The sequence below is a fragment of the Anoplophora glabripennis genome, unplaced genomic scaffold (assembly GCF_000390285.2).
Source record: "Anoplophora glabripennis isolate ALB-LARVAE unplaced genomic scaffold, Agla_2.0 scaffold104, whole genome shotgun sequence".
Taxonomy (NCBI): domain Eukaryota; kingdom Metazoa; phylum Arthropoda; class Insecta; order Coleoptera; family Cerambycidae; genus Anoplophora; species Anoplophora glabripennis.
This window is the reverse complement of record NW_019416210.1, coordinates 713,519-739,509: the sequence shown is the minus strand read 5'-3', so window position 1 is coordinate 739,509 and position 25,991 is coordinate 713,519. Positions and strand designations below refer to the sequence as shown.

Genomic DNA, 25,991 nt, shown 5'->3' with positions numbered 1-25,991 from the left:
ACAAAATAAATCCGTGCGTACGCTTAACAACATTGCCAAACTGTGCTGTGCTAAGCTACGCGTAGGAATGCCAGCCGCTACATTAGAATCTTCCTAAATTTCTGCTGGTGGTGTACTCTATCGGCAATTCGGAAAGTTAAAACTGCTGTCCTATTCCAGGCCTGTCTGAACGATAGCTTTTGTCTGTGGTAAAGCAACAACATGGCTGGAATTCTCTGCGAGTCAGCTAAAGTCGTTCTGTTGGCGAATTCACCACAACCATCTGCCGTCATTTAGCTGCTCGCGTTAGTTTATCGGTCTCTACTTGGTTCTTCCATCGACTTTTTTATTAAGTATTTATAGAGGTGGTGTTAGAGGCCCCGTTAAAATTCAATTCAGTCCTTCGATTAGTGTCCGTACACTGGTGTATTACTGGTTGCGAATGTGACAACACGACAATCTACCGGTTACCATGACAACTGTTATGCTATTTACATGTCAAAATTCTCTTTGTGCCTTGCGCACGCCGCATGTTTCATCCTTGTATGCAGTATTAGAATCAGATAACAAACACAGAAATCCATTATAAGTTGCGTGGTGCGCAACTCATATTTTTATTTAGAAATAGAATAAGTAAAATTTGGCCGAATTCAAAGAGGAAGAAACCAATATTAAAATGGAATTGTTTTTGTGTAATCAGGGGAAGGTATCCTAGCCATATAGTGAATTTTTAATACTGATAATTTTAATTTAAATCCCAGCAATGTCGAAGGTGAGTCCAATTAATATTTAGATCATTTTAATTTGTTACCATTTCCCGTTTTTATACAGGTAAATATTACAGATAATGTAGGTATATTGTCATATTCAGTTCAAAACTCAAGGTTATGTTTTATTGTATTGCCTTTGTCCCCTTGTTTTATCTAGTGTACCTATTGTATTCATCAGAAGATAATATACATAACTAAACTAGACTTATTATCTGATGAAATATCTACGAATAAGGCTTTATGTATTGACAAAGTAACATTATAAATTGGTACCTATCATTCAAACATACATGAAATTGATATATTTGTAACATAACAAAAACAATGCTTATTCATACAATGACTTGTGTTTTGTTTTTAACTGAATGGAAATATTATTTGGGGATGAAACGAATCAGCTTAATACTTATTATTTAGTTTCTTATTATCTGTTGTAACAGCTTTGTAATTTTGCTAAGAGCGCTTAATTAATTTTAAGTGGTTTCTATCGACATTTACGTATAGGAATAATTAAACACCGTTATATATGAACAGCTAGTGGTTTCAGGGTGCTTTATATATGAGTTTACTATACTTAAAAATGTGTATTTACCATTTAAACAGGGTATATTATTATAATCATTTATGGAATGCAAAATTATTAAAGTTGTTTTAGTTTCTGAAAATTTGTTTTGGTAGATGTTAATTGAGTATTGAGTGGTTTATTTTATCTACAATCAAGAAGTAATTATTTCAATCAAAACATGAAAAGGATGCTACTCTTTTCCGTTGAGAGGATTGGTGTCACGAGTATGTGTTCCGAATATCACAGCTTTAAGGTTCATATTATAATGCCCTTTGACATACACAAACATTCCTGGTACCAATTTACTGTGGAATTAGAACCCACATTTGAACTAGAGTATAACACTGTATTTTTAGAATTATATTATGAACATAAACAACAATAGGTGTCATTCTTATCAGATAAGGTAAAACTTTCAATTAAGGGTCATAATGAAATTATATTAATGGTAGCTATTGTTAAATGAGCCAAAAAAATATGAATTATGTTTATTCTCTGAAAAAATTTTATTTGGAAAAATTTGCAGAGTTAGTCTTGGAAGTACCTATGTATATTGTTTTATCAACTTAAATGTAGAATTAGAAGTTAAACAAAATTTCATGATTCTGTTTCTAATATTGTGTTTTTAATAATTTTCATAATTTGTAGATTATAATTACTCAACAGTTACACATTATTTAGCGTAGTAAATAATAAATAGACCTTGTGACGAATAATGGTTAAAAAACTATTCTTCAGATTAGTTATTTACGTCATACATCATACATTATTATTGGGTCAGACCAAGACCTTTAAGTACTTCTATTATTAGCTTTAGTAATAAAATACTTTACACAGATTGTCATTCACTGGACTCAAATTAGTTTAATAAATGAATCGTAGATGGGAATATTATTTTACCTGATTCTAATTAATAATTAAGCGATGGAACAGGTGTTATTATTTTAATTATAGACTGCAAATTATGCCAATGCATTTCTAATGACAATTAAAATTGGATGCAACATTTATTTTTACATAAGCTCATCAGGTGCCAAAATTCCTTTGCATTATTTTTGTTTTATTTTTTAAATAGGTAATTGTTTATTTATACACAATTCAAATTTGAAGTGAAACATAAGCGCCAGCTTTAATAATCACTTTCTTAAGATATAAAAACAAATTTCCATAATAAGTATATTTTATTAAAGTTGCAAGCTGAACTTGTATCCGCATGAGTAAAAACATACTACTGGTATGTGCAAAGGAAGTTAATGTTTGCACAAGATATCAGATGGTAGATACCAATAAAAACAGTATATTTGTTGATGCTACAGGTGTTTTGTAAATTTCCTCAAATTTTTGGAATAGGATCTTAGACATAGAACTTTCTTATATGGTTAGTCAAAAATAGATATGAATTATTAAATGTGGTAAGATATATGATAGACTCGTGCTAATTTGGAAAAAGCATTATTATTAAATGTTTAATACAGATTTTATTTAACTATTCTAAATTCTTTCTGAAATTTTTATGATTATTATTATTATATACACAGAACAATCATTAATCTACTTTACATATTTACTAAGTACGTATATTTATTCTTATCAATGAAAAGTTGGTTGAAAACACGATTACTCACGTATGGTTCCAAATAATGAACATTAATAAGCAGTAATTGTAGGACACTTGGAAAATAAGTGAAATTAAATTATTTATGGTATTAATTATGAATCATTCTATGTAAAAACTTTAACATATGTGTAAATATTTGTCAATCTGGGAATAAACAGACTGTAAACATTTGTAACTTAAAACTCATTGGCCAATAAAAATATTGATTTTTATTATAGGCTACTAACTATTAACAAAATATTTAGCAATACGTTACCATCACTAAGTGTGTGCTTATGATAAAAAATTATTAATAATCCCATCGAAATTGATCCTTGAACATAGATAATTTGTGCATTGGGTAAAGTATATATGCTACAAAATCAATTGCTGAACCATAGTTGAATGAGAGTTACGCAATTTAGAATAAATTTCTAGAGGGCTTAATTATCAATTTAGAATACTTAAATTAATATACAAGATGTATGTATATTTAGATATAATCAACAGCATTAATGTGGATATGTTATGGCATTGCGAAATGTTATATATACTTGGAAGAATTACACCAAACTCCAGGAATGAATTCTACTTCTAATAAGACAAAACTCAAATGTTGATATGCAATTTTCATTTGTTTTCAAGTTATAACGTAATTACAAATTTTAAGAATTTGAAATCAGAGTATGTCATGTTCCAAAGTTCAAAAGTAGGATATTTGTCAGTATCATTTTTTTTGCAATAGTTTAACATTATTTGGTGACACATTAGTACTATCAAAGTGTTACCAAATGCCAAGAACTTATTTGAATTTAGCGTATGCAAATATGGTGTTTGTTTATGATTTTTGTAATGGCAATGCTACTACTGCTGTTGAAGAATATTGTCAATGGTTTTCACATCATAGATGTGCTAATAAAAATGTATTTATCAGAGTTTTCAACAAACTGTGAAACCAGAAAGCTTCTCAGTGCTAGTACGACATCTGAACGAGCTCATTGACACGTTTTAGAAAATATTGTAGGTCTATTAGAAGATGATGCTCACGAAGAAATGCTGCTCAATTGGGCATTCCACAAAAAAGAGTAATAAAAACACCTACAACCGGAAGATTATGCTAAGCGTATTGTGTTTTGTTGATGGATCAATAATAATCGTCTTGTTGTATATTTTTACGGATAAAGCAAGATTCACATGTGATGGTATACCTAAAATACTCAAAACTCTCATATTGGTGACATGTAAATCCTCACGCAACACTGGAAAGTAATTTTCAGCATAGGTTTTCGGTAAATGTGTGGTGTGGTATGGTCGATAGTTATTTTATGGGCCCTTTCATTTTGGAGAATCAACTCGCAGGAGACCATTGCTTAAATTTTTTACAAAATAAATTACAAGTACTACTAGAGGATGTTCCTATAAACATGAGAATGTGAATATACTACCAGCACGATGGAGCTCCTACACATTTCGCTTGTCCAGTCAAACTACATTTGAACGATGAGAGGTTTCCAGGGTGTTGAATTGGCTGTGGTTGTCCTATTAATCGGCCTTCAAGATCTCAAGACCTCACAGCACTGGACTACTGTTTATGGGTCTGGTTTAAGAATGAAGTATACAAAGTTAGAGTGAACACTTGGGAGGCACTAATTTGACGTAACTTCAATATTGCAACACTTTATTAAGAAAGACATGCAGCAATCAGGAGTGCTACAGATTCCGTTTGTAGAGGAAGCAGAAGGTGTTTAGAGGTCAATAGTGGTGTTTTTGAACAATTAATCAAAGAACGTTGTGATTAATAGAATATGAATAAATTAACTTTTTTATTGAAATGTATGTCATAGCTTGAAAACAAGTGAAAATCGCATAACAATATTATTATTTCGACGTGTAGAATCCGTTCCTAGTGTTTGGCGCAGCTGTCCCGTTTCACCCTGTATATATTTTCTGCACACTACAAATTTTCTTGATTTGATTTTTTTTTTACTATCTATGCTTCATAACTGTTTTTACAACCATAGGATTATCTTTTAAGTAAATATCAGAAATTTTATGAGGGTATAAAGTAAAAACTTTTAAAAACCTAAAATACAAAATAGTATTGTCATTCTGTTAAGGAGCTGTTAAAAATATAATTATATGATTACATTGTTAAAATCATACAAATAAACAAACTAATATGTTTTCGTAATGTCTATGTTGTAAGCAACAAAGATCTGCTTTAAGGAAAATTTTGTGTTATTTTTGTTATATATGAAGGCCTAACCAATTTTATAGCCTACAGACTTAATGTTGGATAAAACGTATAATTTCCCAATTAATTTTCAGATTCCACAAATTTACAAATGCTCGTGGACAATTTGCTGTTTAAAAATAGATTTGGTATAAGTAAGGAATATAGTACCTACTATCTGAGTTGTCAACAACAGGTCATGTGTCTTTCACATATAAATATTATTTAAAGCATTTGCACAAATGTACGTACCTAGATAAATGTAATGTATTTTTAATCATTATATCTTGTTTGCAGTTAAACAAAATTTATTAAAAACATATTTTTTTTTCGAAACATGTACTCTTAACAAATATCCTGTTCTTTCATTTTCAATGGAAAAATATTAATTAATTAATAAATTAATTGTAAAATATATAAAATATATCATGATAATAGTAAATAAAACTTGAGATACCTATATATGGAGTAACATATATTTGTAAGTGAAGTAAAAATGAATCATTAAAATTTCTTACACTTAGTCATAGCACACTTTGTTATCTGTATCGGTTATAGCAAGAAAGAACTGTGGTAATTATCAGTAACAGTAGAAATGACTATAATCTTACTAGGCACAATTAACTGCCCCAAATGAATTTTCTTATCAATGGCATGCCAGTGTTGTCAATTTTTTTGAACAAGTATCTTTAATTAAACGGGAAATGGTAGATATTTTAATAATAATGCATTGTATAAAATCGTACAAAATATTTCCTATGGAATCTATAATTAATGCATTGTTATAAATATTTTTATTTTTTTAACAGTTTCTTCTATACACGATTTTTGTTCTATACAGGGTGTTAATGATAAATTTTGCCAAACTTTAATGGCGTATTCTACCAATCAAAATAATACGGAGTTACAGGGTGTTAAAAGTTTCAACTATTTATATGATTTTTACTGTAACTTCACTGGCAAGAAATATTTAGTGATAAAATTTGGGGAATGACATTTTTTTAATAGGAACTATTTTTTTATGGATAACTTATTCCAAAATACACTCCAGTGGCGTAGTTATTGGGAGAGTAGGGGACCTTCTTTGAAAAAAAAATCGTACGCAACTGGTTTTTTAAATAATTTTAAATGTTTTTAAAATGTACAATCAATTTGTAGCAATAAAGTATTCTCGTAAAGTATTCGCAAAATTTACTGGTCTTTAGGTAATTGGGAAATCAAATAAGAAGATACTTAAGTACCTACGTTGCTATTTATCATTTTCTATTGATTGCTAAATGTGTAACAATAAATTCAATACCTAATATTTTTCAAAACACTATACAATAACATCGCAAGAAATGTTCAAAATGCTGTCTTTGGGATGCAATGCATGCTGGCGTACGATTTTTTTTTCAAAAAAGATCCCTTACTCCAATAACTACGTTACTGGAGTGTATTTTGGAATAAGTTATCCATGAAAAAATAGTTCCTATTAAAAAATGTCATCACCCAAATTTTTCACTCAATTGTTTATGCCAGTGAAGAAAAAATAATATAAATATTTGATACATTTAACATCCTGTTTCTCCGTAGGGAAACGTCCTATCAAAAATTTTTATAGGGCATAACTTGATTATTTTCAACGGTAGAATACGTCATTAAAGTTTGGCAAAACTTATCATTAAAACCATGTATATTTCGGAAAATGATCTTCTGTTCATTTTCAGAATACATTCTTAAGGAACCGATTTTACAGCAAAACTGCATCTGGGGAATATAACGATAACAAATATGAAAAATCAAAATTTCATCGACCGCTAACCCCTATATACTTTATTGGAATATTTGTTCTAATGTTAGTTGTGTTTTCTCTAGTTATAATTATAGAGAAACAGCTGCCTTCAGGTTATAAACTAGAAGATGAAACGAAATATCCTGAAAGATTTATAGCTGAAAGGGCTTATAACATATTGAAAAACCTAACAAAAATGGGACCTCGTACGGCGGGAAGTTATGAAAATGAAGTATTGGCAGTGGAAATTTTACAGAAAGAGATTGACAGTATTATGAAAGATGCGAACAAAAAACACAAGATACAGCTAGACATTCAAAAGGCCTCGGGTGCTTTCAATTTAGAATTTTTGGATGGAATGACCAACGTCTATCAGGACGTTCAAAATGTCGTGGTGAAAGTGGGTTCAGAAATAGATTCTCCACACAGTTTGTTAATAAACTGCCACTTCGACTCTGTAGTAGACAGCCCAGGTATAGAATTAAGATAATGTTTACATTTCTTATCTGTTGATATGAGCAATAAAACTCTAAATTTTTATTTAATCTGGTTAGGAATAAAAGTTATTATCTTTGTTAATGGGATCTTAATTGTCTCATCTAATAAAAGTATTATATTTTATCCTTTATATGTATTTATCTTTGAAAAATATTTAAAATAACAAAAAATTATTTGTTTTGTATACAGTCAATCTTACTGACTTTATCTGCCTATAAAATTACTCTAAAATAGTTGTGTAGAATTTACATAATTTATGTTTCACCATGTTTAGGTGCAAGCGATGATGGAGCTAGTTGCGCTGTAATGTTGGAAATATTAAGAGTAATATCAAAATCCGAAAAAATCCTCCGGCACAACATAATATTTTTATTCAATGGAGGTGAAGAGAATTTTATGCCAGCATCCCATGGTTTCATTACACAACATAAATGGGCTAAAGAGGTAACTAGCAGGTACCATAAATTATACCATTCGTAAATGTTAAGCCAGGGGTCGGCAAGTAATTTTAAATGGGGTCCGGATACTTTTGAAATTCTTTAACAAGGTCCAGAAAAAAATTCATATTTCTTATTTTTTTATTTTAATTTGGATTCAAATTTAATCTGCTTACTAATTAAGAACTCAAAACACTCACACAATTGTAAAATACTAGAAAAAATGATAAGATTGGCACTTAAACGTAAAAAACATTTTTTAAATAATTTATTTGAGTAATTTATACTTTCAAAAAATTTTTGGCGGTCCAGTATTTTACCTTCCGCGGTCCGGACCTGGACCGCGGTCCGCCAGTTGCGTTAAGCCATTGCTATTAGAAGTGGGTTTTTCCAAAGGAGCAGTTTCCTACAAATGTTCATTTGTTAAAAATTTATATTGTTTTAATGATTTTAGTAAAGGAATTAGTCAAATTAAATTAGTTATTTTTTTTCTTATTTTGATTTTGAAAATTTAGGAAAATTAGTAAATGTCTTTTGGCACACTGGTGGGGTGACAACTGTTAGTGATTTCTGCACTAGTTTTTTTAGGTAGGATTCTATAAATCCAACAATTCTGTGTCTTCCACTAGAAGCTGCTGCAGTCGCTTTGATAATAAGGTGTTTGATCAAAAAAATGTGTAGTCTCATCACTGAATACTATTTCATAATGAAACTTTCGCAGTTTCGCTAATCCTTATATAAATTTTTATTTGATTTTAAAAAATTTTATTGAAAGCATCCACTACTGTTATCAACTTGTGATATACTTATGGTGACCATATCTTTTTTCAGAAAAAAAAGTACAAAATTTAGAGAAATAAAACATGAATGCAAAAATATTTTATAAACGCAAAATATATCTTTTTATTGGACAAAACTATCTTATTTCCATTGAAAATAAATACATAAAATAACTAAACAATTTATATATTATTATACTAAACTAACAAATCATAATTTTTTTGTACCAAAAAAATAAAAATCTACGCATAAAAAAATTTGTGCATAAATGGTAAAAGTGGTTTATGAGAAATATCTCCCACGTGTTAAGTCTTTAAACATAGAAAATTAATTTCTAAAAAATGAAATGGTCTATTGATTTAAAATTGAAATATGTTATTCAGAACTGCGTTAACTATTGAACTAAAAATTTGCCTACGTGTCTTAAGTCTAGATTTTATTCGAAAGAACTACCTTAAACAGTAAACATCACCTGTAACTTTGCACGGAGTGCAATATGAATAGATAGAGATGCCGACTAACGATATTAGTATAGTCGGCAGCCCTGTCTAACGTTTGCAATTAGAAATAAAAGTATTGGGTACAGTCGAATGTTATATCATATTATCTGAACACAGAGTGGGTCAATATTTAAAAGTGCGAAAAGAATTGAACTGAGAACAATATATCAAGGTATTTGTTTAAAACCAGTAAAAAAAATAAAAAGCTTTCTCTTTTTTTTTAAAGAAGTACATTCGTATGTCCTTAGAAAAGTTTTAAAGTACATTAGGACATTATTTAAAAGTAAGTACTCCCAGTACTTCATATTAAAGATGGTACAATTAACATGTGTCAGCTGTCTGCCAAATTATTTTTACCTTATTTTTAATTGCCAATGATTTTTTGCAAAGGTAAAAAATGCAAATCAAGTTTTTTTGTTGATATCTGAAAAGGTGGTACATACCCCATTGAACGAATTGAGAGGAAACCATCATTGCCAGATTTAACGATTTGTCACAAATTAGACGATTTTTCGTATGCAAAACATATATGTAAAAGTAATTTTATACACCTAAAATACTAAATTACATGTTTTAATTTATTTTTAGGATTTAAATGAGGTTAAAATGAAAAAAGAGGAAATACGGGTTTCATATTTTTTAACCTATTTTCATTTTATAATGTAGTTAAAAAGTTGGAAAACACCTCATTGCCAAATAAATTTATTTGTAATTAAATCTGTCTATTAGTTTCTTATGAATATGTTTTTTAAGATACAGATATAGATTCAATTGATAAATAAATTTATTAGGAGATGGAAACACTGGTCTTAAACCAATTTTTTTTAACAATTTTTTTATACACGATTTATACTCTAATTTAGCAAAAGTTGATATCAAGAGAGGTACAGAGTATTAAAATCACAATTCTTACTTTGCATTTTTGTATGTGAATGCAGCTACTAGGGGGCACTAATTATGTGTATTTTAAACAAAGATTTTTTTCCTCGACATTTTTAAATATTTTTCCTAATGTCAACTTTTAGACAAAGGTAAGTTTGGCTAAGTCGTACCTAATACATTGGTATCTAAAATTAATACATTTGGGCCGGCGATTCTTTACATACAGTCATTAAACGTAATTGTATGAACTAATATTAAGAAACGAGTTCAAATGAGTAAATGTGTTTATGCATTACCGTTCCTTTAAGAACTAATAATTATTAACATTTGTATAATGAAAATTTGTATTGTAATTTTTTGCATCATAACACTTTAAAATTGTATTGAAAAATAAATTAATAAAGAGTCTTTGACATAATGGGCATAACCTCAATTATTACCGTTCTTTTGATATGTACGTGATAGTCAGAAAATGATTTTCAAGTGGCTGATTTGTTGTAACAGTTTGACAAACATAGGTAAGAAATGTACATTTTGAGCTTTGAGATAACGCACAATAATCCACCAACTACTGCACAAAATACTAATCTGACACGTTGACAGGTGACGGATGGTAGCAAAAGTTGCAGGAAGCGACGCTAATCAAATACATATCTGCAATTTAATTGCACCATAAATGACGATATGTCTGTCTCTTTTTCATTCATCATGCACAATGAATAACCACTGTCGGAATTTTCATTAACAGCACAATACATGATGGTGATTGCTTGTCTTTTTCTATTAGCTACTCCACGTTAATTGATTATTATTAATCATTTGTCTTAACTACCTGTGCATGAACGTAAAGAATCGCCGGTCCAACTGTAGCTGCTCTGTGCCATATTCTGTATATTTTGAAACTGATGATTTTGCGGGAAACAACTAATCCCACAAGCAGCATTGAATTATAACCACAAAATCTAGTCAATCTAGTAAACAGCAGATAGTTCTCATTAGTATGTCATAGGTGGGGTGGGACAATGATCTAGCTACTTTCAGTGTATTAATTACAGATATGGAGTGAGTATAGGTGAGATTTAACAATGCTACATCTGTGAGTAGTCACTGGTATTAAATGTCTAGGCGTTCAAATGGCCAAGCTGTCAAACAATTGTTTCATCTAATGGTGATAAGCAGGTCATTCTCTGTTTGCTTGACAGTTTGAAGGCTTAAACATTGACTAGCAGTGACTATTCACAGGTGTAGCACCTCACATATACTTACGACCTGTGTAGCTCTGTGAAACGTTACAAATCAACAAATTTAAAGGTTAGAGCCTTCATCAATCTGGAAGCATGTGGAGCCGGAGGCAGAGAAGTTCTGTTCCAAGCTGGTCCCAATCACCCCTGGATACTGGAAACTTATTCGGAAGAAGTGCCTTATCCCTATGCATCATCATTAGCTCAAGAGATTTTTCAGAGTGGAGTCATACCCGGCGACACCGACTATCGCATATTTAGGGATTTTGGTAATGTTTCCGGTAGGTGAAAAAGGTTACCTAAATACTTCGTTGTCTTTTATTTTCTTCAATTTGTGTTGACAGGATTGGATTTTGCTTGGTCCGCCAACGGCTACGTTTACCATACAAAATTCGACTCGATAGAACAAATCCCCCTCGGTACGCTTCAGAGAACGGGGGATAATATATTGGCTCTAGCCAGGGGCATGGCGCAAGGCCACCAGTTGTCAGACGTGGAGAAATACAGAGCGGGAAATCTGGTGTTTTTCGATTTCTTGGGAGCGTTCGTTATTCGCTGGCCTATGTTAATTGCCGATATTATTAACTTATCATCTGTGATATTTTCATTGTATTCAATTTATGGTAATGTTAAGGATGTTGAAGTTACTGATAGTAAGTATATTAATTTAATCATTTCACTTAACACATTATTGACCTGATTTTAACCATGAAAATTTAGGAATCCACAAAAGAAGTAAAAATAAGTTATATTTATTACATAAACTTAAATTTTGAAACCTCACTGTTTTTCAGGTACAGGCTTTTAAGCCCTGTATTTTCAAAAAATCTGTTATATCCCTAAATATATCGGAACGGCAGAATAACTCGGCGGGAGAGCATTTTAGAGAAAAATGTTAAATACGAAAGTGTCAAGATTTCTCCCTGGCTATCCGATGCTTGACATTGATCTTGACCTTGATCATTTCAAGAAGCAAATTCTAGGGATTATCGATTCGTCATAAATCGTTTTATCCAAAAATGCCTCTTTGAGGACGGTCCTTTGGCATTGTTTTTTTTTTTAATTTTCCAGATAGCTGTTTATAGAAAAGGATCAAACTTAAGTTATGTGTTAAATCTTATATGGACAGTCTTTTGATATAAAAATGATCTTTTAATTGTAACCATAGGCGTCATATTTGGGAGGTTAAATTTTTTTTTATCTTCGAATTTTTGGTATTTTTAATGTCAAAATTGAAAACTTCAAAGTTTTCCAGATTGAAGAGCTACTCTTGTCTTGAGTGGCAAGGTTGTATCGTATGCGAGAACAATCTAGTTGAAATGTTTGTGTTTTTTTTGCACGATGATTACAAAATTAAAAATTCTTTACTAATATATTTAGTAGTTGGCTTTGGAAAATAGATAAAGCAAAATTCTATAAAAAAGTTGGAGTTATGTATTAAATAATATCACAAACTGACAAAAATTATTACAAAATAACGATTGACAAAACAAAAAAACTTTAATTTATAAAAGATGCTCTACATGGCGGGCATGACTCTCAATTTATAGTGATTTGTTTCTCTAATGATTGTCGAATTCCTATGAAGATTCGTAAACTCATTATAGGTATGTTGAATTTGTGCCCAAAACTGATCAAAATTTGTAATGGTTGAAAATAGATTAATGAGTTTAAGTAACCCAGACACAAAAATCGCAAGGATTTATATCGGGAGACCTTGCTGGCCAAATAATTGGACTTCCTCTTCCAAGCCAATGCTGTCTGCAAGCAGCATTTAAAAATTCACAAATTAAAACACTGTATCTTAAAAATGGTAAGGTTTCGAAAAGTTAATATAGCATAGTCACTATTCTTTGTTTTCTATGTGGATTCTTAAATTTTCCTGGTTTAAATTCAGACACCCTAAAAATATTCGAGAGTTGAGTGACCTTTGAGTGTCTATTTGGTGCAAATTTTATAATGGCCACTGTATAACTTTTTAAATAATCATACTTTATTAAATATTTATGTGGAAGACAAAAAATTTAATAAATGAAATGAAAAATGGAAACTGATAAAAAAAATTAATATGTTTGCAAATTGGAAAATTTTTGTTAATCTAATTTCAATTGATCGAAATTTAGTACACTACTGAATATTTTTTATTTTTTTTTAACCATTTGTATTTTTTTAAGCATAACAATGTATAACTTAGAATTTCTCTGCCCTGATAATTATCAAAAATTGAGTTTATTAGCTGGAATTCTTCAGGTTCCCACTTAGATCAAATATAGATCCTGGAAATTAAAAAAAAAAATAATCTTATTTAAAAATTAACTCTGTTTAGAGGCTTCTAGAAATATGTAAATCTTCCATTTTTCCGTAGGCATAAAGAAAAGACAATATATAAGAAAACTGGTAGGATGTATGTTTGTAGTGGTTATTTCCTGGGTATTATCTGTTGTATCAACAGTAGTGATAGCATCCTTCTTGAATGGCTTGGGACGTACCATGAGTTGGTATGCACGTCCTTTATGGATATATTTCTTATATGTGATTCCTACACTGTTGGTTTCTATGGCCTCGGTGTTGTTACATGCCAAATATTATAATAAGGTAAACAAACGAATTGCATTACTTTTAAAGTATTTTTATTAAAAATCTCACCCCTTTTTTTAGGACTTAGAATTATCACCTTGGACACTGTTTCAATTATACTATGACGCATATCAGACCATATGGACAGTAGTTCTATTATTAGGTGTTATAGTTAGGATACGGTCTAGTTTTATCGCACTTATATGGGCATTTTTCGCTTCACTAGGAAATATACTAAAGTCTAGGCTTTTTGGGAGATGGAGAGGTAATTTGTAATATATTCTGAAAATTTTCGATTTCTACAATAAATTTAAGTAATTCCAGTTATTACATACAGTAGTTCGATTAAAGCCATTAGAGGGCGCTAATTAGACATACTAGTATTTTTAGTTTGTGTTGTATTAGATTTGAACATTTTTTTAATACTTTCAGGAAAAACTAAATTAAAGACATTTAAAAATGTTTGACAGTTGAATGACCTTTGATTATGGTGGATTCGTCCTTATGCAGAGACATGAATGTTTTTTTTTGGTGTATTATGCCGTGAGATTACAAAAATAAATAAAAAACAAATTAAACATGAAACTTTTCTGTGGTAAAAATCAGATTATTGCATTTCATATGAAAAATATGAAATGTACGATAAACCTAACTAAATGGGAAATTTTGGAACTAGATATGACTATGCATATTGACCTGCCTACAGACTGCCTTTTCTAAGGTCGTTCATCTCTCAAGCATTTGTAAATAGGCTATAGTCAAAATTATTCACTTACAATTAAAATAGAAAATATGAGCCTCATAGAGATTAGAATATATTTTCTTTACAATTGCTACTTATTTTTGGATCACCCTGTACATATAATCTCATACCCAACTTGGTAACTAGGTGTCAAAAAAAAACGTGATTTAAACCGTTAACCATAAATTCTTTGAGCAAAAGTGATAGGACTTATTCTATTTTTTCACTTAGACACTTCTTTTTCAAGTTTTAAAACTTAGTTTCTTTTTATACTCCAATGCCAAAATAGTAGGCAATGACTTGTTACCAAAATGTAGACATGTAAGACGTGCGGGGAATTCCATAGGCGTATCATTTTAGAGGGTTCCAAAAATTAAAACAGCCCCTGCAAAAAGTCTACTTAATATTGTAACAGCAAGGTAACACAAAATCAGTAAAACCACTAAAAGTACTAAAAGTACTGAAAAATGAGATAGATGCCAACACTAGAAAGGAAGTCATTAATTACTTGTCGGTGTAATGAGTAGAGGGCGGACAATGTGTGTCTAACCCGAAGATTAGGTCAAATTCGGGTAAAGATGCGTACGCGTTCAAAAATGCATTGTGTGTAAACTATGCAAAATATAATTATTATATTATGTAACAAATATATCGTATTATCCTCGTGAAAATTTGTATCCTTTATTTAAAATCCGCAAATCATGTGAACTGGTAAAACAAGGAGAAAATAATTAAGTTAATTTAGTTCTAAAGAAATGAAATGACACTCGCGCCCATCTCTAGTCCATCCGTCGACATCGGTTGCGTTTATTGAATTCCTATTGGTCAGAATTCAAACTGCAGCCCTGTTATGAATGGAGCGTGGATTGGACTATTCCATCATGTGCGTCGCCTGAGGATATTCGTTACATTAACTCCTAATTTCTAATTAAAAAAACGACACTATTTTTAACTGAACTTTATTTAATAAATATGTAGTTATACAATTCCTGATTTTCTAAACATCTTATAAAGCTTAAAAATATATGTACCGTGGAATTTTCGTGAATTATCACGTAAATTTCCGATGCATACCTGACACGCCACTGCGTCATGGATAATGTATCTATGTTTATGAATGACATATCTATGTTCAAGGTTAAAGACACTAATTGTCCTCTCTCTGGTAATGAGTAGTTCTATTAAAACTTCAATTCTGGTACCAAGGTCTCAGATATTCTCTCTTCTCATTGTAGTTCTAACTAACTGTACTTAGAATAATGAGAATGGGAAAATAATAAAACAACTTTCCCTTTTATATGCCTATGACAAGCACTGATATGCCTCAGCTGGAAACTGAGACAGGGAGAGATTTCAAGAAGTCGAACAATGGAACACTATGCGAAATAAACTGCACATTACAATATCCGTGCCAGGAATACACAAAATTATTTTATCAGATTAGGTAATAGTAAAAATTGTGGTTTGATTTATTTTTTAAAGAAATTCAGTTCAAATTTTATCTCACAGCAAAATTAAAACAGAACAAAACTAATATGCTGATACAGAATAAAAGTCTATGCAAAAATTTCAGCTGAAAGAAAAACAATGGAGTTATTATTAGAAAAAAAATTGTTTAAACTGTAACTGTGACATATTGCAGCTTGAAGAAGAGCTACCTAAGAGAAGAAAGACATAGGAAAGGTCCTATCACTCCTATCATTTTCTCACAAAAATCTGCGAATAACGGCTTAACCTACTTTTTTCTTGCATCCCTTATTTGTACAATTTTTAGATCCTAAATGGTTGCTCCTGCACATCTCCATGATGGGACTGCCCTTTGTGCAATGCTTCTATTTAATCATAGGGGCGCTATATCTGTTCATACCCATCATGGGTAGAGCGGGCTCTGGTAGCCACGCCGAGTACCTCATAGCTGTGATGGTTAGTTCTCTCTTCGCGATGTTGTTTACTTTCGTTGTTCCTCTCATACTGCTTATAAGGAAGGTAGAGAGAATATTTAGTCTACTAACGGGGCTGTTCCTGCTCTCGTTGGCCATACTGATTTTAACCCCACTGGGATTTCCTTATTCCGGTGACCAGAATTCGTTGGCACCTCAACGCTTTATGATAGCGGTAAGATATATCTTTTATTACAGATTTTTAATTATACGCTCTATGTAATTATTATACAGGGCGTAACTTTGAGTGGGGGTCATATTATACAAAGTTTATTTTTTCAAATTCCGTCGTTTTTTTTTAAACTTTTTTTTAGTAATTTTCGTGGAGAAGCTAGTGTAACTTGCAAATAATGGCACGTTTTAGTCGCAGTGCATGCACAATTCCGCACCATACGCCACGAGTTACTTTTGTTGAGTGGGTGTTTTCCACACAAACGGTACTTAACAAGTAACCTAGCAAAAAACTCAAGCAGTAATCAATAATGATAAATAGAATACACACAAATAAATAGTCTGTTAATGGATTCCAGCGATGAAAAACATTCAAATTCGCAGTTAAATGTACTGTCTCCAAATGCAGAACAACAACTGACCCCCTTCACTTCATCACCGTTGACCTGCACTATCTCCCTCCGCATGCACTGCGCATTGCCAACAATTTGTGTATTTGTAATACATGAATATTACTGTGGAGGCGTACACAAGTATTAAGGTGCATTCTAAAAAACTAATTATAACTATTTATTTGATTAAAAAAGAAAGAATTTCAGATTCGTATTGAGGGGAACGCATACTGTTACCCTTAAAATACTGACCCCCACTTAAAGTTATACCCTGTATAATAGCATAAATTATTGGTTATTTAGCATACAAGGAGAACATTCCACGACGCCACTGGTGCCATAGCAAATGAATCCACGGGCTACTGGATCGCCGATATGGACATAAACAGTCCGCACACCGTCGATCGTTACGTTCCCGAAATGACGAAAGCTGAGCTCGTTAAAAAAGACTGTGAGGATTACCTCTATTGCGGATTACCATATCTCGTGCCGGTACTGACGATGATCTGGAAGACACATTGGGTCCCTGGACCGTCTCCTAACCTTCAGGTTCCTGTAAAGCTGGAAGTACTGTCGAGAAAGAGCATAGAAGATGGAGAGAGGATTACTGTAAAAATAGAAGGTACAGTCCGTTAGATATTTAAAAAGTTTGTTAAATAATAGATTGCGTTAAATACTAATTTTCCTACTATTTTTGGAAGTAGTATGACGAGGTAAGTACAGTGGCTTTATAATGACAGAGATGACATTAGAAGTTTAGGTCCCACTGGATGACCCGTTATGTGGCGATTTCACGTATCGGATTTAACAATTAACAACCTGCAAACTTTAAATTTTGTGGACAAGTGTTAACTTTACGTTCTTTTATCTGATAACGCAGCTTATAAAATCCAATGCTACCTGAAATGCGAAAAACTTACATTTTAATATACACATTATACAGTAGAACCCTAATTATCTGTGCCCGGCTGACCCGTGTGGCGGATTCTTCGTGCACTGCAATATTTATGACTATCAAAGTGCTCAGAAACAAAAACAAAGACGAGTCTCTGCTTGTTTGTCGCATACATATTATTTACCTACACAGTCTAGCATTTGGTTAGTGCACATGCAAAAAATTACTGATTTTTTCAACTAGCTTCTACATATTAACGTCTTGTACATACCATACAATGTACCTAATGTTTGTACCTATGCAATTAGATATGTACATATGTATCAACTTTTTTATTTTTTTTTTGTACATATGTATGTACATACATACAGGGTGTAAGAATTTTGACTGCCATTTATTCAGCATGAGAGAGAGTAATCATAAATGAACAAAAAAGTTTTCAAAATACAGCGAGTATTAATATTGGGGAGTTTCATCACGACGTGACAACAGTGTTAGTGTGAAAATCGGGCTTTGTACACAACCCACCCGCTTAGTTCCATATCCAGATCGAGCCTACGTTGCTGTCACCTGTCAAGCGTTGTATGTGACATCGCGAGGTTCGCACTGCTGTACGCTCTCGACCCCGATGTTTTGTATTTAATGTTTACTGTTACTGATTTATAATTGCATTACCTGTACGGTTATATACAATACAACAGTTATAAAATTACACCGCGTCTCACTCTGCCCTAACAAACAGTGCTTAACCTGCTGATGCACGTGGCAGACTTGTCCTACGGAAAAAATGTAAACAACTATTATTGTGAAACATTTAATAAATTTCAAGATGATTGTTTTTCGGTTTTTAAATAAATAAATTAAAATGTATCGATTTTATTGTACCAAGATAGTGTCGTGCTTAAATTTTAGCTCGAATTTTAGTAATTATGAATCTGTTAAAACAGGAACTTGACTTTTAATCAAATTATGTATTTGAAAAATATATAATTAAGGTACACAAAGATTCATGTCGTCCAAATAATCATACTTATTAAAAATAATTTAGGTACTTGCCAAAAAGCAAAATTCAGTAATTTTTAAAAGCACATGTACAAAACAAGCTACAACATATGCTCAAAATGTCCACCACCATTTTTGATGCAAGCACGACACCTTCGATTCCAATTTTCGCTCACTCGCTGGAAAACACCTCAAGAAAAGGAAATAATGGTACGCAAGAAACAATCCAACACAGTCGAATCCAGATACCAACTGAATTGCGTATTGGTGGTTGCTGAACACCTTAGTACCGCGCCGCGCCGTTGTCACATTGATATGAATTTTATCGAATTTTAAATTTCTTACAATGCTAATATTTTAGAATTAAGCATAAACAAGTTAAAAAAAGTGATCTACATCGTATTTTATGGTATTCTATGCACACAGTTATGTCAATATTCCTTAATTAAGTTTTTGCAAAAATGTTGCTATATTTTAAAAACTAACAATTTTAGATATAGAACGTGCTTAATAAAAGTTGAAGTGGACCGATATGTGAATAAAATAGAACAATAAAATACAGGGTGTTCCATTTGAAAAATTTTAGAAAATCAAGTTTAAACTTTCTAAAAATGATAGAATTATAAAAATTGCCCTGTTTAAAATATCGATATTAGTTAATATAGGAGCCTTTGTCTAACATTTGTCTATAACACTGTCTAATTATTTTGTTCCAAGTATTAGTAGTTGAAAGTTAATATAACTTTTTCGAGGTCGTTTTTTCCAAAATTCGAAGAATTTTCTACATAACTTGGCAACCCCACACTAAAATGTTAAACTGTTTATATTGCCACAGAATTTTCTCATAAATCCACATGTTTAAAAATATACAGGGTGTTCCATTTAAAAAATGTAATATTTGGCATGTTCCGTTTTCACTCATCGCCCTGTATATTTCAAATTAATTTTGTAGTTTAGCTTTCTTGATTCTGTATAATTTTGATATAAACTTTTTTCTGTATTATGAGTAACGAGGGAGTTAATTTACTTTTTCACACTAATGGCCCACCCTGTATGTAAAAATATCCTGTTTTAGGTCCGACACATATAGGAGTTATAATATCCCCTGTTTCCGGACTTAAATTACAAAATTGGAGTCTGAAATCTGAGAAACCACTAGCGGGGCCTCTTTGGAGAGGGAGAGATACATATTTTATTTATTATGCCTATGGAATGAATCCCGTGCCTCTGGTTTTCTCCATGGATTTTAAGGTATTTATATATAATTTTGCCATTCGAAGAATTTAACGTTAATTTTTTTTCTAAATGTAATTTCTTTAATATCATTAAATTAATATGGTTAGGGGTAATTTTTTCAGGAAGTAGTTTGTTATAATTTAAAAAAAAGACTTCATAAAATATCAATAAAAATAACCTAAATAAAATTCTTCATTTTTAAAGATGAAAAACAAAATTTTGTTGAAAGCTTTTTCAAAAATAATATAATAGTGGCCAAGATTTTTCATTTAAAGAAATAATCGATGATTTCATAGCTCAAACAAGGAACAAAATTGATGTGTCTTAGCATTTTACCCAAAGCTTTTTATTGAATTTTATATTATTCTGCGGACGCACAGACCAGATAGACTGCACACATAGACCTCAGTTGAGAAGCAGTACACAGTGAAGTGTATAAAAACCTAAACCTACTTTTAACAGGTTTGGATTAAGCAATTTCACATCCTAAATAAAACTGTATTGATGTGTTACAATACAATAAATTTAGGTTTAATATTCAGAGCTTATTTTTCTTATATTAATCATATTTTTTCTACGAAATTTAATAATACATTATAAGCATTCACAGATTTTTTAAACATGTACAAAAAAAAATAAAATGTAATATTTCTAGTACATTTTCATTTCTATAGTTTTAATATAAATTAAGTTTTTCTGAATACTGAAAAAAAAACGAAATTTGTACAACTTCCCGTAAAAAATAAATTCGATATTACATAAATTTAATCTCTGATAGGTGTATTAGTAGGCTGATTAAAAAAAATCGACTATTTTTTTTTCAAAATTCCCTCTGAAATTGTTTCAGGGATTTGAGAAGAGATGCCTGTAAAAATCGGAACTCTTAATATTAATATTTAGAGGTCGCGCATTGCAATTTTCTATTTTCCATTTAAATAACATGGGAAAAATTATTTTTCAATTTCAGAACTTTATATCTTAAAAACCAATAAGCGGATTTAAGTGACCGAAACATATTTTTGTATATTTTTTGATACTCATACAAAAGTTATTCAAATTCAAAGTTAAAGGACCCCGCACCAAATATATGGAAAATGGTCTTTCGGTAAATCTTGCTGAAATTTTGCAAAGAGGTAGGTTTCAGCTTGCTGAACAAAAGTCTCAATGACACCAAGATCAAAAAACCTCACCCAAGGCCACTGTGTGGCTTGAAATGTAAAAAAAGGTATTTTGTTGAACCTTGCTAAACACACGTCAACATTTGATCCACAATGAAACACCCAAAGTGGTCTGGTCCTTATATAGGGTTTTTCGGGGTGCTCATTACGATGAGTAGGCCAGTTAAGCTCCATCACATCAGTTTCAAGGCATTTTAAGATCAATTCTAGGTCATTTGAAGGTCAAGTAGAGAAATAACCGTCAAAAGAATCTGAAAAAATTCATACGTATGTTTTCGAGGTCCCTAATCACGAAACCGTAGTTCGCTTGACCCCGCAGCGACTCCGAGGGGTCGTTCAAGGTCATGCCAAGGTCAATTTGAATATTCACAAATATGTTTCTGAGGTCACGGTAGGTGACCGTCGGCCATATTAGATCCGCCATCTTGGATTTAGAAACTATGAAAATCTAACTTCATATTCGCGATAAGCGACCCTGAAAACCCACGAGTAAAAAAATTCAGACAAAAAAATTGAGTAGAAGAATGCATGACTGACCGTCGGCCATATTGGATCCGCCATCTTGGATTTAGAAACTATGAAAATCTAACTTCATATTCGCGATCAGCGACCCTGAAAAGCCCCGAGTAAAAAAATTCAGATAAAAATGTGCTGTAGAATCATGTATGACTCAAAGGATTAACTGACCTACTCATCATAATCAGCAACCCCAAAAACCCTATAAGGACCAGACCGCTTTGGGTGTTTGTTTCATTGTGGATCAAATGTTGACCTGTGTTTAGCAAGATACAACGAAATACCTTTTTTCGTATATTTCAAACCGCACAATGGCCTTGGGTGAAGTTTTTTGATCCTGGTGTCATCGAGACTTTTGTTCAGCAAGCTGAAATCTACCTGAAAATTTCAGCAAGATTTACCGAAAGACCATTTTCCATATATTTTGTGCAGGGTCCTTTATGTTATAATTACACTTTTTTCTCCAGTTTCAGGTGAAATGATAACTGATATGAAATATTATAAAAAAGGCATTTAAAAGTCAAAATTGATAAGTTTATCAAGTCTTTCAAATTAATATGACTGAAAAACCAACCATTTCTGGGAAGAATCAATTAAAATCCTTTTCATTGTATTAAATAGTATTTGAAATTTTTTTAAATTATTTCTTTACTATGAGTAGGTTTATCAAAAAATGATAAGGAACATTTTTTGTAGAACGTAGAACAAGAATATGTTTCGGTCATTTAAATGCATCTATTGGTTTTTAAGATATAAAGTTCTGAAATTGAAAAATAATTTTTCCCACGTTATTTAAATGGAAAATAGAAAATCGCGATGCACGACCTCTAAATATTAATATTAAGACTTCCGATTTTTACAAGCATCTCTTCTCATCTCTCTGAATCTATTTCAGAGGGGATTTCGAAAAAAAAATAGTCGATTTTTTTTTTAATCAGCCTAATGCATAGTTACTAACTACGTCTGGTGTAAATTATTTTTTTTTTGTTAATTTATGCTTATTAGAAAAAAAAATCTTCATAATACTGAAGAGAAAATTTTTAAGGCACTAGTTTAAGACACTTTAATTTCAATGACCTTCAGAAACTTTTGAAAGTTAACGGATACCTAATATTAGCATTTACATATTAAAAAAAAAATTGTTAATAATTTAAATTTTTGTTGATAAGAATATAGGTAAATAATTATTTATTATATTCAATTTTAAATGAAATTAATACATGTAAACAAATGCAAAATAATATTACAAAATTTATAAGGCCAGGACCTATCCTGGAAAATATGACATAGTACCAAACAGTGACGATGTACAATAGCTGAAATTTTTGCTTATCTAGAGAGTGAACAGATGTTTACCAATATGTTCGCTTTTATTAATAATAATAATAATATCTCTACTCCTTATTCCAACTACGAGAATTAGCCCAGAAGTCGAAGACTTGTGCGGGAGAGGAGGCGGCATATTATTATTAAGCAGGCCGCATTTGCGCCCAAAAACGATTTATGTTGGTAGGCCCTAACCACCATTCAGTGCAGGAATGAGGGAAACCTGAAAAACCTCATTAATTACGGGGGTGGTCAAATGCCAACCGGTGTCAATCTCTCACATTGACCCAAGCCAACATTCTTCCACCCTACCATACTTGCACTGAGGGTGCCAATCCTCTGTACAAGCTTAGCTATTCTACGGTCTACCGGCCGCGGGAATCGAACCCGATCAGGATTAGCACACATCGATTTAAGTACTGATGCCTTAAACAATGCGGCTACCGACCGATAAGATATTAGAACAATTATCTATGCCCTTGGTTAAATTAGTAATAACTAAAATGAACAAGATGGTAGATGCCGAATTTATCTTTTAACAGCCATCATGCAGTTCCCTATTGTTCAGTCTGTCTGGTCTGTGTTGAGTTCTTTAAGTAGTTGTTGATTAATTAGTAGCCATATTCACCAACATTGTTATCAGTGGATTAACTTGTAGCATCCTGTCATTTGATTTAAGAATGTTTTAAAATTTGGTTTAAGAATTATTTAACAATAATTAAATTATTAGTTTCTCAATTATCATAATAAAGACGAGACAATGAAACAGCTTGTTTCTTTAAGATTTGAAAATTGCTATCATTTGCTAAGAGTTAAGACTTAACAATAGCCTGATAGCAATTTTCAATGAAGGTTAAAATCTAAAAAAAAAACAAGCTGGTCAACTGCCCAAACTTTGTCATGATAAAGTTTGAGAGGAAAATAATATTTAATTATTGTTAAAAAAAAATCCTAAACTAAATTTTAATTTTCAAAGCAATGTTGGCGAATAAGGTTGTAAAACATAAACTTCTTGTCAGATTCCTGGAAGTCATTCTGGTCCTGTGATGGACCTTGCCATCACCTCACACTACCTTTTCGGGCCAGGTAAGGCTTCCCACAACTTAAAAAAATTAGTAGGGCAATTTCCTTCCTGGACCGCTGTCACATTTTGGACAGCATCATACGAATCTTGGATTCTCTAGTAAAAATAGGTGTTCAACATTCTTCACGAGTTTCTTAAATTAAGAATATCTAATTACATAATTCGTACTGATTTACATTCAAACTGATTCTCTTCAAACGTTAAAAAGTCAGAAAACAGTTGACTCAGAAAACAGTTTTTTTGTTCATTCAAAGTAATGTGTTTGAAGTTTTTGCCTAACATTGCTTACAGAGTTACAAAGAAAGTAGGTGGAGCCACAGCACCTTTGGGGAAAATATTGGGGCTTTCTTTATGCTATTTTTCATTTAGGAGCCTTTTTTCAAGATAAAGGGTGTCCAATTTTGTATATTGTATAATACTGGCATTAAAAAAAAAGATTTTTGTTTTTAAATTTTGACACCTTGAAAACTACTGCTTGACCTACTTTTTTTGTAACACTGTATATTGAACACAAATTCTTTTTATCATTCGCAGTCGTAAATTTGCAACCAAATAATGTACCAAAAATGAGAGTTATTATTTTCAAATGTTCCTTTGTCAGAATTCATAGCAGCTTGGCATAATACTCAACTTCATTGGCATTAACCCTTTCACTGCTCCAGACGTATATATTCGCTAAAAATTTATAGGGCTCAAACTGCTCCAGACGGATAAATTCGCATGAATAGTTAAATTGGATCAGGCTGCTCAAACCGTATATATTCGCAACCGTGCGCATAGTGACTCGGTTATTGCAATTGGTAATGCGAATTTTTGCGGGCGAGCTTATACCGATTGTGACAAATATTTTTATGGAAAGAGGTACTGGTAATAGTACCAAGATTGTTCATGTTTCTTTCCGTTTCTATTTAGTACATATACTGTATTTTATTCAAATTAAAATCGTAAAATTTATCGTAAATCGTAATTTAACATAACATAATGTAAAACTATAAGTGGTCTAACTGCTCTAGCTTCCCTCTTGACGATTTAAGAGAATTTATCGTCTAGTGGCGATATAAATTTCTAACAGATTTTACAATTTTTTTACATATTCTCATGCATCCGAAGTGAGCATTTCATTAGACTCTTTTCAACGTTTGAAGAAGAGTCCTTGGAGTGAGTGTAACATTTTTGTGGCTTTTCCACAAAAATGTTGCTTTTAATCCCAATAAAATAATATACCGTCTCGATTTTGCATTGCCAGCTCTCTGGGGATATTTATTCAATTCACATATATCTCATAATAGTGATAAAACTTAAATATTTGAATGCAAAACCAAAAATAGGAAGTATATGATAACTCTAATCTCGCTTGTATCTTTGCATAGTGCTCTTTATCAATTTCATAAAAATTTGAGCTGGTAGTGCAAAAATATCTTATGTACCTTGGTTTTTTTTTCCCAGTATTTGCAAGTTGCAATGCACTGATTTCAACCGAAATTTCTAAGCCTTGGTGCATACAGATAGCGATTACGCTGTGCAAATAAATACCTATTTTATATTATTTACATAATATAGAATTCAAGTTGTGTTCCTAGAATATTTTTTTATTATTATTATTTTATGGCACTGTCTAACTTATTGCATATTTTAATTATTTCATATCAAATTCAAAAAATTATCAGAATTGATAA

The 25,991-nt window shown here is 31.5% G+C and overlaps 1 protein-coding gene across 2 annotated transcripts; it reads left to right on the top strand.

Moving 5' to 3' along the window:
* The first annotated feature begins 558 nt into the window (after positions 1 to 558).
* On the top strand, positions 559 to 25,196 carry LOC108904834 (endoplasmic reticulum metallopeptidase 1). Of its 2 annotated transcripts, none has more exons than XM_018707519.2 (11): positions 559 to 751; positions 6,854 to 7,391; positions 7,691 to 7,860; positions 11,327 to 11,537; positions 11,601 to 11,909; positions 13,622 to 13,851; positions 13,915 to 14,098; positions 16,350 to 16,690; positions 17,382 to 17,700; positions 20,051 to 20,226; positions 24,251 to 25,196. In XM_018707519.2, the coding sequence occupies exons 1-11, from the start codon at positions 743 to 745 to the stop codon at positions 24,413 to 24,415; spliced, it is 2,652 nt and encodes an 883-aa protein (XP_018563035.1). In that variant the 5' UTR covers positions 559 to 742; the 3' UTR covers positions 24,416 to 25,196. The 2 variants fall into 2 exon arrangements, with proteins under 2 accessions (XP_018563035.1, XP_018563036.1); XM_018707520.2 differs by lacking the exon at positions 559 to 751 and adding an exon at positions 3,189 to 3,272.
* The last annotated feature ends 795 nt before the right edge of the window (positions 25,197 to 25,991 follow it).